At 43.8% G+C, this 20,001-nt stretch overlaps 1 protein-coding gene and 1 pseudogene across 1 annotated transcript; one reads left to right on the top strand and one right to left on the bottom strand.

Annotated features, from left to right (window-relative positions):
- Positions 1-171: 171 nt before the first annotated feature.
- HDDC3 (HD domain containing 3) lies at positions 172-20,001 on the bottom strand. Its single transcript, XM_063445653.1, has 4 exons — positions 19,830-20,001; positions 5,908-5,963; positions 5,121-5,361; positions 172-441 (listed from the first exon to the last, which is right to left on the bottom strand). Exons 1-4 carry the CDS (start codon positions 19,939-19,941, stop codon positions 305-307), a joined length of 546 nt encoding a protein of 181 aa, XP_063301723.1. The 5' UTR covers positions 19,942-20,001; the 3' UTR covers positions 172-304.
- On the top strand, positions 1,177-2,294 carry LOC134601197 (barrier-to-autointegration factor B-like; annotated as a pseudogene).

Genomic DNA, 20,001 nt, shown 5'->3' with positions numbered 1-20,001 from the left:
TGTGGCAAAAAATAAAATCAAAATTTAAAATCTGAGCAATGTAAAACTGTCCATCTAAGAAGAGCTGTATATAATCGGTGTTGGCTAAACACTGGCTATCCAACTCAAGTGGCAAAGATCGAATGGCTGGGCACCCACATCAACAGATTTGTCACCAGTAGTAGAAACCAATATCGTTAAGGAGTTTCCTAGTGGTTAATGAATTCCATCGCATTTAAGACTGAGGTTTCACGTTGCAGATTGCATCAACAATTTGCTTTGTTTCAGTTTAGTATGTTGACTTAGATAGAACATACCACAGGTTCTAAATAGTTTGTATAATCCCCCTTTTTATGAATAGCTCTTGCAAGCTTTTTTCCAGCACTGTATTTGTCCCACGTAAACCATTCACCACTTCTGATGCCCACTGGAAATATTCTTGAACCCTTTGGTCTGTCCAGCCTGCAACATAAGTATAAGCATTGTTACATATAGAAATATAATGGATAGAAACAGAAATCCAAGTCACTTTTTCATAATTATCTGGAATAAGTAGTTTACAGTACAGTGCTGGAGTACAAAAATTCATACACAAAACATTTCATTATTTACAACTATGGTTTATTGGGGAAATAAACAGCTAATTTTTTTGCTTTTCATTGACATGGATAATGACAACAAACAGAAAAAGTATAAATGTTACTTTGTTTGCAACAAATCTGCCCAACGTGATTTTATATATAAGCAAGATTGTATATATAAGGAAATACTAATATATATATATATATATATATATATATAGTATTTTCTTCTATATACATTCTTGCTTATATATAAAATCACGTTGGGCAGATTTGATGCAAAGTAAATATTTTAAGTATTTCCTTCTATATACATTCTTGCTTAGGTGCTGATTATGTCCCTTCAAAAATGTGGCCTAAAAGGAGAGACCACAACAGGGGCAATAAGAGATCCTAGTGGAAAAGTGCAACAGTTTTGATGTCAGGAGTGGTGCATGGTTTAATCATATTCGGTGACATTTATACAGGACTAGGGAGTGAATATACGTTTCAGTGTGTAGGTTTTACTTGTACATTTTTGGCAAAGCTATTTTTATTCAAATGAATATATACAGTTAACAATCCTTTAGGTATAATTTAATACTTCCAGGGCAAACATAAAGGCATCCTACAGCCATTAGCCACCTTGGCGGGAAGGAGTTAGTGCTCTGAAAGTCATCTAAAATTGTGTGAAGATGTCGTCCACGTCACAAAAACATCGGGACTTTGTTGCTGAGCCAATGGGAGACAAGACTGTACAGTGTCTCCCAGGTATCGGTGATGTACTGGGACAGAGGCTCGAGCAGAAAGGTTTGACAAGGCCTATGTGGTGCTGGGTCAGTTTCTCTTATTGAAGAAGGATGAAGAGCTCTTTAAGGAGTGGCTGAAGGATAGCTGTTCTGCCAATGCAAAGAAGTCCCGCGGCTGTTTGAAAGAATGGTGCGATGCCTTCTTGTAAATCAGGAATTCTAAGAACTTCAATGCCCCTCCCAAACCGAGCCCCAGGGAAATTCACCATACAGCCACATCTTTAAGACAAATCTTGACAATGTAGTATGCCTTGATTACATCTTAAATAGTTCTGAAATGTGTTCAGGTTCCACTTAAATGTACAATATGTTTACTTTACACAGGTGAATCCATTATGACACATTAAACGATTCACATATGTCTAAATAACATGTATTAAATACTCCAAGCGCCATAATCACTATAGACCACTGTAGTAGTTTTGCTGCCATGAAGGTGCATGCACGGTCCCATGGTAAGAGGTTAGCTTTAGTACACATTGACAGCTTACCTGTGTCACTCTGAAGCTGAAAGTCCCTAGAGTAAAGCTCGATTTTTCTGCTAAAGAAGATGTTGCTGGCGCACAGCAGGAAGCAAGTAAAACAGTTTATCTTGCTGTGATACAGCACCTAGGCACTCCTGGCACCATGGCCAGTGCAGCGGGTTCTGGTGGTTATGGTGCTTGGAGTGTTCCTTGAAGTATCTGAATTTAACTTGAAAATCAGTAGGCCCAATTATTCTTATTTTTAGTGCACCTTCTACAAAATAATAGATATTATCTATATATATTTTATCATAGTAATGCTGACATTACTTCCCACAATAAGTGTTATTTCGGTTGGCCCTAGATTTTAACACTGCATTACTGATTCATAATGAACATATTTTTCTTTGCATGTTTTAATAGTTAAATCGTTTATGACTAGATGTTTGTAACAGGTTTTAACAGCTGTAGCTAGAATCTGGGGAAAAAAACAAAGTATTGAAAATTATTGTCACAGGTATACACCGCTAAATTATGAACTATTAATTTTCAGGTCTTCCTTAAAATATTGTGACACAGAATATGATTTAAGTCCATATTTGTCTTCAAAAAAATATATCACTTGTTAACAGATTGGGGTTTTGGAAAAATCACAATGCCTGCCTTTTTAAGAATAAAAAAATATATATTCCTTCTCCATGTTTGCAGTCTACATTTAATATCTACTTTTTGAAATGTCCATGCCGAGGGCTGCAGCTTTGTTTTTACTGATTAGTATATAGTTAAGTATTAGAGAAGATTTGTATTTTTTTCACCAACTTGTTAAGCATATATACCGTATTTATCGGCGTATAACACGCACCTCATTTCCAGAAGGAATTTCCACCCCTCCCATAGTATTCCCCCCCTCATCCCATAGTGTTCCCCCCCTTTCCATAGTAATCCCCCCCCCTCCCATAGTATTCTCCACCCCCTCCCATAGTGTCCCCCCCCTTTCCATAGTATTCTTCCCCCCCTCCCATAGTATTCTCCACCCCCTCCCATAGTATTCTCCACCCCCTCCCATAGTATTCTCCACCCCCTCCCATAGGATCCCCCCTTTCCATAGTATTCTTCCCCCCCTCCCATACTATTCTCCACCCCCCATAGTGTGTCCCCCCCCATAGTGTGTCCCCCCCCTCCCATAGTGTCCCCTAGTGCACTTTCCCTCTGTCCCATATTTACTTACCTGTCTTGAAGCGTGGGCCGGCTTCACAGCGCAATAGTGTGCACACTTCCTTTCAGTCCCGCCGGAAACCGGAACCTGAAATTTAAGTTCCAGTACCGGCGGGACTGAAAGGAAGTGTGCACACAATAGTGTGCACACTTCCTTTCAGTCCCGCCGGAAACCGGAACCTGAAATTTAAGTTCCAGTTCCGCGGTGCTTCAAGACAGGTAAGTAAATGTGGGATATCGGCGTATAACACGCACCCATGATTTTCTCCCTATTTTCAGGGAGAAAAAGTCTGTGTTATACGCCGATAAATACGGTATTTTTCCTCCAACTCTGAATCACCTCTTTCAGAAATTATTGTACATGGTTTTTTTTTGTTGGGGGTTCCTCTCCTGTTTTTGATTTTAAAATAAAAATTGAACTACATAATGAGTTTGTTAATTTACTCTGTTTTGCAAATATATTATAAACAATAAGAAAAAGAAAAAAAAAGGCATCGTACATCAGGTAAGACTGGTGGATATTTGTTTACCAGTTCCAATCACTTAAAATGTGGTTGACTGAAACTCCTACACACTAAGCCAAAATATGAAACCAAGTTTGATAGGAGTTTCAGTCTATTGGAACTAGCGGGGCAGCAAACAGACAACCTCGACCATACCAGATCAGGAGCACTCAAAGGGGTGTTGCAGTACACAAGCAAACACTCTGATATTGAAACTATTGTAACCCCCTTCCACTGCTGCCTCACCCTCTCTGCTATTGGTCATGTTTAGGGACACTGCACCAAGCAGTTCAATCCTACCTATGACACCAATACGCTAGATTCACCAACAGCACATCATCATTAGTACACCCTATACTTCTCCTGAAAGGGAGAGAAATTTTCTTGGAAAGTACCGTATTTTTCGCCCCATAAGACGCACCACACCATAAGAGGCACCTAGTTTTTAGAGGAGGAACCCAGAAAAAAAAATATTCTGAACAAACTGTCCCACAGTGTTTCTTAACAACCCCCCCCCCGCCCCCCCTCCCCTGTCCCATACTGTTCCTTACCACCCACTCCCCTCTCCTATCCCATAGTGATCTTTAACCCCCCTCCACTGTCCCATAGTGATCTTTAACCCCCCCCACTGTCCCATAGTGATCTTTAAACCCCCCGTCCCATAGTGATCTTTAAACCCACCTCCCCTTGTCCAATAGAGTTCTTTAACCCTCCCCTCGTCCAACAGTGTTCTTTAACCCTCCCCTTCCCTTGTCCAACAGTTACATAGTTACATAGCTGAAAAGAGACTTGCATCCATCAAGTTCAGCCTTCCTCACAACAGTGTTCTCCCTCCCCTCTCCTTGTCCAATAGTGTTCTCCCTCCCCTCGTCCAATAGTGTTTTAACCCTCCCCTCGTCTAATAGTGTTCTTTAACCCTCCCCTCGTCCAATAGTGTTCTCCCCCCTCCCCTCATACCATAGTGTTCTCCCCCCTCCCCTTGTCCCATAGTGATCTTTCCCTCCCATAGTGTCTCCCCCCTCCCCTTGTCCCATAGTGTCCCATAGTTACTTACCTGTATTGTAGCATGGGCCAGCATAACAGCGCGCACCGCGGTACAGGAACTTACATTTCAGGAGTGAGCACTTTCATTCCGTCCAGAAACTGAAATTTAAGTTACTGTATAACGGTGCGCGCTGTTATGCCGGCCCACGCTACAATACAGGTAAGTAAAACTTCACATTCGATCCATAAGACGCACAGACATTTCCCCTTACTATTGAGGGGAAAAAAAGTGCGTCTTATGGAGCGAAAAATACGGTAACACTAACAGGATGCCAAAGTACCACTTGTAGGAGTGTACTCCTGCTCTCCCTGTCACTCAATTCCCAATATAGAGTAAAAAGTAAAAGAATGGATAGACAGACATTTACCGGAGGGACTAAAGCTTTAAATGGTAATAAATTAACATCTAGAAATGTGCTATAATTTCTGCTAGCAAAATGTATACTTGACATATAATGTTCTTTCATTTTAGCACAACTTGTGTGTACTATGAAGGGTACATTTTAATGTATACTGCAGTCCTCGTAACCATCCATGCATGCATACCTTTTGGAGTGCTCCGGTTTAAGTCTCGTAAGTTGTACAACTTGTCAGCCAGTTTCACCAGCTTGGCCCCGTGGCTGCAGTGTGGAGCATGCTCAATTTGCTGACGTTTCCGCTCCATCTTCGGTAATGTCTTATCATCAGTCACCTCTTCTACTATCTTTCGAACTTCTGGACCAAACTTCTCCTCGATTTCCAAGAAAGTAGTGTTGGTATCTTCAACTGTGTCATGTAACAGAGCTCCCTGGTAAAATAAAGATAGTCACATACTCTGCTGTAAATAACAGTTTTATTTATGTGCAAATATAGCATGAAAACAACCATCAACATTAATTGTGCTCTCACGCATAATTCTTTGGTCATATGAACCACGTCAAATGAACTATTGGCTTTTCCCCATGACTCAAGTATAACAAAGGGCTTTTCATTCTACCAACAGAAATAGTCATAAAAAATAGTTGTGACGTTCCTGCGTGTGGAGCAAACGAAAATTCTTCTTAAGAGGGTGATTCACTAAGTGTACATTTTCAGAATTCAAAATATGACCAAACCAGCCTAACTGAAGAACATTTTCAAGTAACCTTTGTTTTCTTGGAAAAAAAATTTTTTTTCTTCCTTTACCCATGAACTAAACAAGCATTTTAAAATAAATATAGTTTCCATGACAGTAATGTTCCTTAAACTGTTGATAAATCCGTAGCTGATACAGTGGCAAAGACAGTGAATTTTATCACAAAACAAATGGGTTGGCAGTTTAATTGTGATCTGTGCATTTGTAAAACATGCTTACCTGTAGCACTACTATATCAGTAATACCAGCCTCCTGAGATAAGATTGAAGCAACACCTATAAAACAAAAATCAGGGTAAAAATTGTGAATCAATACCTATACCATGTTTACAATAGTTGCCAAATGGCTAGAACCCTGTACATGCAAATATATTGAAATACTGAAATATATATAATTTTCCCCCAGTATTCTACAGTAGTAGGCAGTCTGAATTTGCTTGGAATAATAATGGATTGCTCAAGCCTCACAGACCTCAAAAAAGAACTGGTCAATGTTTGCTTCCCCGGATATATCCATGGCAGCACTACGGATGGGTATAGCTCCTCCCCTCCTCAATTAGACAGGAACCACCTCCTAATTAAATAAAAGAGACACTCCCTCCCCTGTCCCCTCAGTCTTTTTTCCTGTCCACTACTCAAGGACATAGGGTGTTTCACTTATTTTTTCTTTTGTGGCTTACTCGGGTCTAATTGTATCCCTTGCCCATGGGGAGTTCAGCCTCTGTCCCCATGGAAGCCTCAGGACACAGCACCTCACCAAGGGCAACCCCCTGGAGGATTCTCCCCTCGGCGACCGGAGAGCTATGCTGCAGTGACCCTATAGGTAGCAGCTGGATGTGCCAGACCCACTGTGGTGATAATTCTTGAGTAAGGGTACACCTACCTGTTGCATAATTCTGGGGTTTATTGACTTTCCTATTGCCTGTGGCTAGTGTGGATCCTGGCCAGTCTCCTAGTGAAATAGTAAGTTTTATGGACCCGAGAAGTGTCCTAATGCCTCGGGGTCTCCTTTCTAGCTTAATTTAAGTAATTTTGGCCTTCTGTCTTCGCGTTCCGGCTTTGGAACGGACGCTGATGTCGCGCGCGTTCTGTTTTCGTCACTTTCAGTGGTTTTTAGTCATTTCGGCCTGTAGCAAGGGGAGGATAATCCTTCCGGCTTCTCCTCTGTAAAGGTATATTTAAAGGGAAAGTTGCCATTACACTTACCTCAGTTGGTACCTATATCCCTTGATGATTTCTACTAAAGGTCTGCTCTCCATTGATTATCCTTTATCTTTTGGCTGCAGATAAGTGGAATTATTATTTTTGTTGTTTTTAAATTATCTTTTGGTATTTTCTCAATGAATTTGTTTAGGGAATTTTATGTTAGTAATTTTAAGTAATTACTTTTTATTTATATATCTTCTTTGGTAGCTAGAAACATTGATTTTCATTTTCTAGCTTCCCTCTTAGGATGGAGTCCCCCGGCTATTCTTCAAAAAAATAGGTCACAATCTCGAGGTTCGAAGTAAGTTTCTCTCTTTTTTTTTTTTAGCATTTAATATCCAAAATAAAAAGAGTGCATTTTGGCTGTCTAAATCTGGGATTTTAGTTCTGCTCACAGATCCTCATATAAGAAAAAGAAGGATAAGACTCCCTTGTGTGAAGACTGTGATGACAAGGTGCTGCCTGGGAAAAGATTTTGTTTAGCATGTCTTAAAGCAGCGGCAAGTCCTGCAGAACCGGATCCAGATGTTCTATCTTACATCCGTCAAGCAGTTTCGGAGGGCCTTCTGCAGGCTGAGAAAGTGAAGAAAATATGTAGATATTTTAGCCCTGAAGGAGATCCTGATTTAAGTTCAGATGATGATATGCCCCCAGTATTTGAAGAAGATGAATTTTCATCTTAAGATGAAGAGTCTGGTGCCTCTCCTGTCTTCATAGGCAATAGAAAGATTGAAGCTCTAATCAAGGCTGTTCGTGATACCTTGGACCTTAGTGATAAGAGAGAGGAAGAACCGGCTTCTAATAAGCACTTTGCAGGTCTAAGAAAGCGCAATCCTACTTTTCCATTCCATGAAGCTATTGAAAACCTTATTAAACAGGAATGGAAAAAAATCTGAGAAAAGGGTTTGTATTCAGAGTCATTTTTCTAAACTTTACCCTTTTAAATCAGATGACAGTGTTTCTTGGGGTCTTGCCCCCAAAGTGGATGCAGCAATTGTCCGTTTGGCCAAAAAGACCACCCTTCCAGTGGATAATGCTGGATCATTACGTGATCCTAAGGAAAACTGTATGGATTCTAATTGATCAAAAGTCTAGATTGCCTCAGGCTCTGGGCTTCGTCCAGCCGCGCCCATGACATCAGTTTCTAGAGCCTTAAAACAATGGCTGGACGATCTCGAAGAGGACATTTTGAGTGGAGTCAGTATATCCAGACTGTTGGAATCCTTGAATAAAGTTAAATTGGCTATTGATTTTTCATCTGAAGCTTCCATAGATTTGGTAAGATCCATCTCCAGAAGCATAGTCCTGTCAGTAGCATCAAGATGAGCTTTTTGGCTACGTAATTGGGTGGCAGATACATCTTCAAAAAATAGCCTCTGTGCCCTCCCTTTTCAAGGGGATTTGCTTTTTGGCAAATATCTGGACGAATGTATTCAAAGAGCAGTGGAAGGTGGTAAGGCTTTCCTTCCTCAAGACAGACGTTCCTTTTGGGATAAGGAATTTAGACGCTACAGGCTGGTAAAGAGTTCTCCAGATTCCAGTCATGGAAAGGGGGATATTCTTCCTCCAAAAGCTCTCAGGGACGAGGTGGCAGTGCCAGACAATCAAAACAATCCTGATGGGGGGGCGTGGCCTGGATCTGAACGCGAGCAGTCGCATGGTTTGCTAGCTCCGCGGCTTTTTAGGCCCTCATATAACTTCACAAGACCCAAATCAACGGAAAATCACAAAATTGGGAAATTCTTATACCATGTCTCATCAAAAGAACAAACGGGCATCAGACAAGCAAGAAAAACTGCATTTTTTCAGCAACAAACAGGGGCAACCGAAAGGGGCCCTGATACCAGAGGAATCGCAAGATGGCGCCGAGACGGATAACGAGCAAGGCACGCACGTGGGTACCGCAGGCCTCGTACTAACAGCAGAAGGCCTGCAAGCTATGTTCGACAACATGGAGGCTAAGCTGCAAGGTACACTGCAGAGATCATTCACGGACATCCGCACCGACATTCAAAAACTGGGGTCCCGTACCTCGGAACTGGAAAACATCGTGGAAGCACAAACAGAGGCACACAACCGCCTAACTGTAAGAATGGAGGAAACATGGGATAGGCTAAATCAATACGAGGCAAAACTTGCCGATATGGAAGATCGCGCAAGACGAAGCAACTTAAGGCTGAGGAATATACCTGAACAAGTAGGCCCGCAAGATCTACAGGCCTTTGCAACTGGGCTGTTCCGCCTCCTAGTACCGGACCTTCCGCAAGACGTCCTGCTGATGGACCGAATTCATAGAGTTGCAAAACCACAATACTTGCCTGCAGACATCCCAAGAGATGTGGTGCTCAAAATGCATTATTTCCACGCCAAGGAAGCGGTCCTCAAAGCCAGCCGCACACGCACGGACCTGCCTTCAGAATATCAGAAAATAAAGGTTTTCGCAGACATCTCCGCCATGACACTCAAGAAGAGGAAATCCTTCAGCACGATCACGGAACTTCTCAGATCAAATAACATCGCATACAGGTGGGGATACCCGACCAAACTGCTAGTTCACCGCAACGGGACTCTCACAGCTATCATATGCCCGGAAAACGGCCTACAAATCCTAAAAGACTGGGGTATCAACCTGCCTGCATCTCAAGCAGAACCGACTCCGAACAATCGCTTGCCTTCAACATGGAAGAAAGCAAGGAAATAAATGTCACCATAATACCAAGAACTTTCCCAAGTCCGCAAGTACCAGATGGCAATGCTTTTATACATAGTATTATGAGTAGTGATTGTGTTTAGTGTTAACTACCTTAATGGAGGCTTTGGATTAGCCTGACAGGCCGGGAGACATAGCAGATATGGAAACATGGGTGTGGTGTGGGGCGGTAAATGGGAATCACTGGCACAGGTCCAGATACAACCCGGGTGGGGGCATGATGCCGTCCAACGCCAATCGACCCCAATAGAAGTAGTAGAAAGTGCCAACTTTATTTAACGCGGGGAAGGTTAACCCCCAGGCACACCGCCCTAAAACACCCAAATGGCCTCACGGAAAATTCCCCATGTTTGCAGAGAATAGTTAACTAGCGGGTAAATGTATTGAATAGACAAATATGTATAGGGTCTATAAGAATGTCATTGAGTCAGCGAGGGCCAGCCTCGCGGTAGCACCATCAACCAGGATCGAAGCTCTTAGCTCCGACCCCCAGGGTTCCCCCTATGGGAACCTAGCCAATGTTTTGGCAATATTGTTCTCACTTGTAATTGTATGGCAAAGTTGTGATGTTAATTATTATGTCATTTGTTTTTTCACTGTTATGACACCTTACCTATCCCTCCCCACCCCTCACATGGGCCTAGTGGGTGGCCCAACCACTTTAAATGACTTATATGGTAACAGGTATGCAGCATTCCCAAACCTGGAGTTGGACTCCGGAATGGGCTGCACGATAGGAGCCCAAAGGAGAATGAAGGAGGAGATCTGCCTGGCTCGACATGGCTGGGGAAGGCAGAGCCCTCGTTTAGAACTACTTCCATTTGCATTATACAGACACTTCCATTATATGACACCCTAAGGTTGTATAGTCATAATGTAAGGGGACTCAACCTCCCAGTGCACAGACATCTCCTGGAGAGGGACATCAGGGCCCAGGACGCAGACATAGTGTGTTTGCAAGAGACGCACTTTAGGGGAACGACACACCCTCGTCCTTTGACCTCCCTATATCCACACCAGTTCCATTCCACGGCGGCTACCAAATCTAGAGGGGTATCCACCTACATAAGCAGAAAAGTAGCCTTTGATCTGATTGTGGAAGACATAGACAAAGAAGGCAGATATGCCATTATAGTAGGCCGCATAAACCATGTTTTATACACGATAGCCAATATTTACGCCCCCAACACCAATCAGAGGAACTTTCTCCATAAAATAATAGGCAGGGTATCGAATATACAGCAAGGAATGACGATTATCTGTGGGGACCTAAACCACGTCCTGAACCCAACTCTCGACACTACACTCTCCCAGCATAGCCCTAGATATAGGCCACTAAAAAGACAATGTGCAGCCCTGATGAAATTACTGGCCCTGCACCACTATTACGATGCATGGCGAGTAAAACATGCCGAAGACAGAATACACCTATCATTCGTCAGTCCATAATACATACTCCAGAATAGATGGGTTTTTGGTGGGGGGGGCGGACTTGGAGCAGATAATAGACAGCAAGGTGGGACAGATAGTATGGTCAGACCATGCCCCCGTGGAATTAACTCTAAAAGACAAATACGATTTTAAGCACAAAAGCCCCTGGCGCCTGAACGAGACCCTCCTCGCCGATACCACCTTTTCAACTACATTGAACAACTCTCTTAAAACCTATTTTAAGGAAAATGCCAGCCCCTCGCTGTCACATCACACTATATGGCAGGCTCATAAAGCGGTAGCAAGGGGAATACTCATAAAACAAGCATCACATATAAAACGCAAAACACATGCTAAAGTGCTAGGGTGGCAAAAAGAGCTGTACTCCCTGACGGCCCAAAACCAGATTAACCCGACCACACAGCTGAAAAATCAAATATCTCGAATACGACACGACCTGCGCCAAAATGCGCTTGACAAAGTGGGATACAATTTGAGAAGACTGAGGGCAACACAATACTCCCAGGGGAATAGAGCAGGGAAGCTACTGGCATCGAGGTTAAAAAAACAACAGCTGGCACAAAAAATAGCGTACTTAAACACCAGATCAGGAGGGAAGGTTCTAACCCCCATAGACATTGGCAATGAGTTTGCACAATACTACTCAGGCCTTTATAATCTCAAACATGATCCGACCACACACAATCCACTGGATACAGAGATTTCTGCTTATTTGGATAGTGTAAAGCTCCCCACTCTGACAGCTCAACAACAAGACACATTGGCGAGGCCAATCACCACAGAGGAGGTTAGAGACACAATTAAAACCCTACCGAGAGCTAAAGCCCCGGGCCCAGACGGCTTCGCAAATTCCTACTATCATAAGTTTGAGGAGGTTCTAGCGCCACACTTAGCGGCAGTGTTCAACGAAGCAGTACACACGGGGGCACTACCTGGAGAGATGCAGGTCGCCCATATTATCACTCTCCCCAAACCAGGCAAACAACCGACATGTCCACAGAACTTCAGACCAATCTCGCTCCTCAATACGGACGTCAAACTCCTCGCCAAACTATTTGCACTGAGACTGGGACCCATACTCCCCCATATTATACATGATGACCAGGTGGGGTTTGTGAGGGGCCGACAGGGAGCAGACAATACAAGGAAAGTCCTTAGCCTCCTGTACAGCCTCAGGGCATCAAAATCCGGAGGGGGAGTGTTGCTGTCCTTGGACGCAGAGAAGGCCTTTGACCGGCTGGGATGGGGATTCCTGGAGGCGACCCTGAGTAGGTTCGGGCTCCCGGGGGGCTTCATCTCGGCGGTCAGGGCCTTATATTCAGCACCAGCGGCTCGAGTCCTAAACTCGGGGTTTGTATCTGACAAAATCAAGATAACTAATGGGACACGGCAGGGGTGCCCCCTCTCGCCGTTGTTGTATGTGATGGCACTGGAGCCCTTGGCGTCGGCTATAGGGCACACCCATCCATTAATGGAGTACGAATAGGAGACAGGGAATATACCCTAAACCTCTTTGCGGACGACATACTTTTAACGGGTAAATGTATTGAATAGATAAATATGTATAGGGTCTATAAGAATGTCATTGAGTCAGCGAGGGCCAGCCTCGCGGTAGCACCATCAACCAGGATCGAAGCTCTTAGCTCCGACCCCCAGGGTTCCCCCTATGGGAACCTAGCCAATGTTTTGGCAATATTGTTCTCACTTGTAATTGTATGGCAAAGTTGTGATGTTAATTATTATGTAATTTGTTTTTTCACTGTTATGACACCTTACCTATCCCTCCCCACCCCTCACATGGGCCTAGTGGGTGGCCCAACCACTTTAAATGACTTATATGGTAACAGGTATGCAGCATTCCCAAACCTGGAGTTGGACTCCGGAATGGGCTGCACGATAGGAGCCCAAAGGAGAATGAAGGAGGAGATCTGCCTGGCTCGACATGGCTGGGGAAGGCAGAGCCCTCGTTTAGAACTACTTCCATTTGCATTATACAGACACTTCCATTATATGACACCCTAAGGTTGTATAGTCATAATGTAAGGGGACTCAACCTCCCAGTGCACAGACATCTCCTGGAGAGGGACATCAGGGCCCAGGACGCAGACATAGTGTGTTTGCAAGAGACGCACTTTAGGGGAACGACACACCCTCGTCCTTTGACCTCCCTATATCCACACCAGTTCCATTCCACGGCGGCTACCAAATCTAGAGGGGTATCCACCTACATAAGCAGAAAAGTAGCCTTTGATCTGATTGTGGAAGACATAGACAAAGAAGGCAGATATGCCATTATAGTAGGCCGCATAAACCATGTTTTATACACGATAGCCAATATTTACGCCCCCAACACCAATCAGAGGAACTTTCTCCATAAAATAATAGGCAGGGTATCGAATATACAGCAAGGAATGACGATTATCTGTGGGGACCTAAACCACGTCCTGAACCCAACTCTCGACACTACACTCTCCCAGCATAGCCCTAGATATAGGCCACTAAAAAGACAATGTGCAGCCCTGATGAAATTACTGGCCCTGCACCACTATTACGATGCATGGCGAGTAAAACATGCCGAAGACAGAGAATACACCTATCATTCGTCAGTCCATAATACATACTCCAGAATAGATGGGTTTTTGGTGGGGGGGGCGGACTTGGAGCAGATAATAGACAGCAAGGTGGGACAGATAGTATGGTCAGACCATGCCCCCGTGGAATTAACTCTAAAAGACAAATACGATTTTAAGCACAAAAGCCCCTGGCGCCTGAACGAGACCCTCCTCGCCGATACCACCTTTTCAACTACATTGAACAACTCTCTTAAAACCTATTTTAAGGAAAATGCCAGCCCCTCGCTGTCACATCACACTATATGGCAGGCTCATAAAGCGGTAGCAAGGGGAATACTCATAAAACAAGCATCACATATAAAACGCAAAACACATGCTAAAGTGCTAGGGTGGCAAAAAGAGCTGTACTCCCTGACGGCCCAAAACCAGATTAACCCGACCACACAGCTGAAAAATCAAATATCTCGAATACGACACGACCTGCGCCAAAATGCGCTTGACAAAGTGGGATACAATTTGAGAAGACTGAGGGCAACACAATACTCCCAGGGGAATAGAGCAGGGAAGCTACTGGCATCGAGGTTAAAAAAACAACAGCTGGCACAAAAAATAGCGTACTTAAACACCAGATCAGGAGGGAAGGTTCTAACCCCCATAGACATTGGCAATGAGTTTGCACAATACTACTCAGGCCTTTATAATCTCAAACATGATCCGACCACACACAATCCACTGGATACAGAGATTTCTGCTTATTTGGATAGTGTAAAGCTCCCCACTCTGACAGCTCAACAACAAGACACATTGGCGAGGCCAATCACCACAGAGGAGGTTAGAGACACAATTAAAACCCTACCGAGAGCTAAAGCCCCGGGCCCAGACGGCTTCGCAAATTCCTACTATCATAAGTTTGAGGAGGTTCTAGCGCCACACTTAGCGGCAGTGTTCAACGAAGCAGTACACACGGGGGCACTACCTGGAGAGATGCAGGTCGCCCATATTATCACTCTCCCCAAACCAGGCAAACAACCGACATGTCCACAGAACTTCAGACCAATCTCGCTCCTCAATACGGACGTCAAACTCCTCGCCAAACTATTTGCACTGAGACTGGGACCCATACTCCCCCATATTATACATGATGACCAGGTGGGGTTTGTGAGGGGCCGACAGGGAGCAGACAATACAAGGAAAGTCCTTAGCCTCCTGTACAGCCTCAGGGCATCAAAATCCGGAGGGGGAGTGTTGCTGTCCTTGGACGCAGAGAAGGCCTTTGACCGGCTGGGATGGGGATTCCTGGAGGCGACCCCGAGTAGGTTCGGGCTCCCGGGGGGCTTCATCTCGGCGGTCAGGGCCTTATATTCAGCACCAGCGGCTCGAGTCCTAAACTCGGGGTTTGTATCTGACAAAATCAAGATAACTAATGGGACACGGCAGGGGTGCCCCCTCTCGCCGTTGTTGTATGTGATGGCACTGGAGCCCTTGGCGTCGGCTATAAGGGCACACCCATCCATTAATGGAGTACGAATAGGAGACAGGGAATATACCCTAAACCTCTTTGCGGACGACATACTTTTAACGTTGACGCAACCACAAATTTCTCTACCAAACTTGTTAATGTGTATACAAGACTATAATAGAGTATCTTACTACAAGCTTAACCTAACGAAAACGCAGGCGTTGGGCATTGATCTCCCGGGTCAACTCTTGCGTACCCTGAAAAACTCCTTTAACTTTGACTGGAGGGATGACTACATAACCTTTCTAGGTATTAAGGTGGCTAGGTCAACACACCTAATGTTTAAGTATAATTATGAAAAATTGTCAAATGAACTAATACAAACACTTCACCAGTGGGGAAGTGACTTCCATTCCTGGCACGGGCGCATAGCGGCATTCAAAATGTCACTACTCCCCAAATTGCAATATCTGTTTCGAACACTACAGATTCCCATCCCCAAACAATACACACTAGCTCTACAGAAACAAGTTACACGATTCGTTTGGGCAAATAAAAAACCCAGAGTGGCACTTCAAGTACTCAAGAAACCAATACAACAAGGGGGAATGAATCTCCCTGACATACATTTATACTACAAGGCTGCACTCCTCTCCACAGTCGCAACCACACACAGGACAGATTCAATACCCCAATGGGTAGCTATAGAATCCTATTGGGCGTGCAAAGCGGGGCTACACCACCTATTCTGGGTACCAAAAAGGCTAAGGCCTGATACACCATACATATTAGAACAGACCAAGCTGTTATTAAATACATGGGATACACATCGAGTACACCTTAGTGGCCCACTGATCACTCCACTAGCCACAACAATGTATAGCATCCATTTGAGAAACCAGACATTTGATCATAACATATGGGAGAACGCGGGATGCACACATGTATACCACCTCTATAACGGAACTTCCCTAAAACAATTCCCAGACCTACAGGAGCAATTCAATTTACCGAATAGAGCAATCTTCCCATACTTACAGCTCAAATCCCTTTTGCAAACAACCACAGCCAGCCTCCAGGCGCCAACAATATCCAGATTCGACGCCTGGTGTTTCAAGGGGACACCACACAAAAAATGTTTTTCCTTAGTGTACGCAGCACTGTTGGAAAGCAAAAAACTTACGGTAGACAATTTCAAACACGCATGGCACGCAGACTTAGGATACACCTTCACCGAGGACCAATGGTCTAAGGCTTTCACGATCCACAAGGGTAACACCTCCTGTATCACACACTTCGAACAGGTACGGAAACTACAGTACCGATGGTACTTAGTACCAACGAGACTGGCACACTTATACCCTGGCACCTCCTCTCGCTGTTGGAGATGCGAGGCAGACAAGGGCTCACTACTTCACATGTGGTGGTCCTGCCAACGTGTCCAACCCTATTGGGCCATGGTGAGCGAAATAATTACGCACCTATTGCCTGCACCTATGGGACTAACACCAGAAATCTGCCTCCTGTACATATGGCCAGAAGGTCTCACCAGGGTACATACAAAACTACTATTTCATACACTAGTGGCCGCCTGCATCCTCATAGCTAGAACATGGAAAACACAAACGACCCCCACGAAATCTGCACTACTTAGGCAAATCCAGACGAACTGGGAATATGAATCAATGGCATATCGACAAATGGGGATAAAGGGGGCGACAGCAGAGGCACGCTGCATATGGGATAGCTACTGGGAAAAGACAGAAGGCACGGTAGATGGGGAAGAGTAAACATCAGAGAGGATGGGAACACCGAGAGATGGGTGATATAAAGTGATGTAAAAGGATACAAAGATATAAAGTGTTGAAACATGTTTAGCGGGACCAAAGGACCTATGGGTTGAGGTCAAATTGCTCCTTCTCCGCCCACCCACAGTCACCGTGACACATGGCTGACTGGAATTATAGACGGTACCTGCAGCACTCGCAATATCGTGCTGATAATAATGCTGTGAAGTTTTGATACATAACCCACTTGTATATAAGTTACACCCCGACTCCTCCCCCACACATCCCCCTTAACCCCCCCCCCCTTCCCATTCACCGCGGAGGTACTAAACACATTCGTAAGAGGCACCTCCGCGTGTGTACGGGCATGCTTCCAAATGGAAGTTTCAGAGGGTAAAGAACCTGTGGGAGCCTTAAAACCGAAGCCGAGTACCTTAAACAAAAGACACCCCATGGAGATGGGTGACGCTCACAAACAGACAAGAAGGTCGGCAACCCTTTCCCCTGTCTTCCATGTTATGGACAATGTAAACGTATAATGCAATGTATGACTTGTATATTTGTACATAGGATTATGATACGAATGTAAACACTCAAGAATTCATGTCCCATCCCCTTTTTTTCTTCTGTACCCCTGGAATACTTAAGCAACATGCTAAGAAAATAATAAAAATTGTCAAATTGAAAAAAAAAAAAAAAAAAAAAAAACAATCCTGATGGGACGCCAGTCCAGCCCTTGGGAGTGGAAGCAAGACGTCTAAACTTTTTCAAGGTCTGGGCTCAATCGTTACAAGACAAATGGGTTACAAGGCATATGTGTCTGCATGTATGTATGTATGTCTGTGTGTGTATGTATGTCTGTTTGTCAGTACGTATGTATGTCGGTGTGTGTGTGTGTGTGTGTGTGTATGTATGTCTATTTGTATGTGTGTGTGTGTATGTCAGTATGTATATATGTCTGTGTGTGTGTCAGTATGTATGTATCTATCAGTATGTATGTGTGTATGTCAGTATGCATGTATGTCTGTGTGCGTCAGTATGTCTGTATGTATGTGTGTATGTCAGTATGGATGTCTGTGTGTGTGTGTGTGTGTGTGTGTATGTCAGTATGTATGTCTGTGTGTGTATGTCAGTATGTATGTGTGTATGTATGTATATATCTATCAGTATGCATGTCAGTGTGTGTGTATGTCAGTATGTCTGTATGTATATATCTAAATGTGTGTATGTATACCATTATGCATGTATGTATGTATGTATGTCAGTTTGTCAGTATGTATGTATGTGTATCTGTATCTCCTTATGTCCGGGGGCCCAGACCTTGAGCTGTGTTAGGGGCCCCACAATTTCAGATGGCGGCCATGGGGATGGATATATGAATTTGCTGTCTAGTATTGTTGTCGGACGGTCCCACCCTTTCTAATAATTTTGTTTGTAGCTTCGAACTAAGACTGAGGGGACAGGGGAGGGAGTGCCTCTTTTATTATTTAATTAGGAGGTGGTTCATGTCCAATTGAGGAGGTAAGGAGCTATACCCATCCGTAGTGCTGCCATGGCCTCTATCCGGGAAAATAATATATCGGTAAGTATGGTGTAAATTTTCTGTTATATATAAGTGCAGGACGATTGATCTCCATGGACACAACTACTGAAATTGCAATATAGGGACAGTATTAATGGAACTCACCAAGCACTATAACTACTACAAAATGTTGTAGTGGTTATGGTGCAAGGAGTGCCCAGGTGCCTTATCAGTGTTAGTAGTTAAATAGTTGGCTTATGGTCTGACAACTTACCAGGAGTCTGCTCATTGGCTGAATGTGATCAGCTGACACAGAGCCAATATGTTGGCACTGCACAGCAAGGTTTGGCACAGAAGAGCCAAAGGAAGCTCCATATAGGAGCTTACGGCTCTCCATAAACACCTAACAGACCCCAAGTAAGAAATTAAACCGTTACTAGTTTGACCGTTACTAATTTGACTACTTACATCATGGGCCCTTGGAATGTTTCATTAATACTGTCAGGTGGTATTTTCAAGCCCTGCTCCACAGATTGCTAAATTCATAGCCACATTCCAGAGAGGCACATTGATCTGGCAGCAATACATGGAACCAATGCCTGCAGAGACAGAACAACAGCCAGTGTATATATGCCATTATGAAATGCCCCCTGCTGCACGCACTGCCATCTTCAGGTCTTTATTTTCCTGGCATTGTCACCTTGTGTGCAAGCTTACAAAACAGAAGTCTATAAAATACATGGCACTAGACTGTAAGCTGGTTTGAGCAGGGTCCTCATCTACCAATTGTTCCTGTAACATTTTGTTATTGTCATTTGTTAAAATCCCCTTTTAATGTAAAGCGCTGCGGAATAAGCTGGAGCAATATAAATACCGATAATAATTAGCACAATGATATCCTTGTCATCAAACTGACAGGAGAGAGAGAGAGAGAGAGAGAGAGAGAGAGAGAGAGAGAGAGAGAGAGAGAGAGAGAGAGAGAGAGAGAGAGAGAGAGAGAGAGAGAGAGAGAGAGAGAGAGAGAGAGAGAGAGAGAGAGAGAGAGAGAGAGAGAGAGAGAGAGAGAGAGAGAGAGAGAGAGAGAGAGAGAGAGAGAGAGAGAGAGAGAGCAATCTTGTTATTCAAATATAAAACTTTTTTTTTCCATTGACAGCTAATCTTTATGTAAAAAAATATTAATATATTATCACAGACTTGTTAGAAATAAATCAAAGGTTTAAGCAAATAAGAACTTGCCTGAATAGGGATCTATATAGAACTCTATAGACCCAGCTCAATAGAGTGTCTGCAGTAATAGAGGTCAATGTACAGTAAAAGAGGTCACTGACAGTAACCAATGTAACAGAGACCCAGTGTGACCCCCAATCATTGACAACACAACACATTATCCACACAGCATGTTCTGATCACTGGGTTACAGTAATGCTTGTTACCTATAGGGTGATTAATGTAAGGGGTTTCCTCTACATCCTTTCTGCGCTGGCTTTTATGTTTCTCAGCTGCAAAGTTTGCAGTTTGTAAAATCAGGGCAACCTCGGAGTCCATAGTGACTGACTGACTGACTGACTGACTCAGGACTGAGACAGAGCACAGCCGCTGTGCACA

Source organism: Pelobates fuscus, chromosome 3 (assembly GCF_036172605.1).
Source record: "Pelobates fuscus isolate aPelFus1 chromosome 3, aPelFus1.pri, whole genome shotgun sequence".
In the NCBI taxonomy this organism is placed as follows: domain Eukaryota; kingdom Metazoa; phylum Chordata; class Amphibia; order Anura; family Pelobatidae; genus Pelobates; species Pelobates fuscus.
This window is presented reverse-complemented; position numbering and strand designations above follow the sequence as displayed.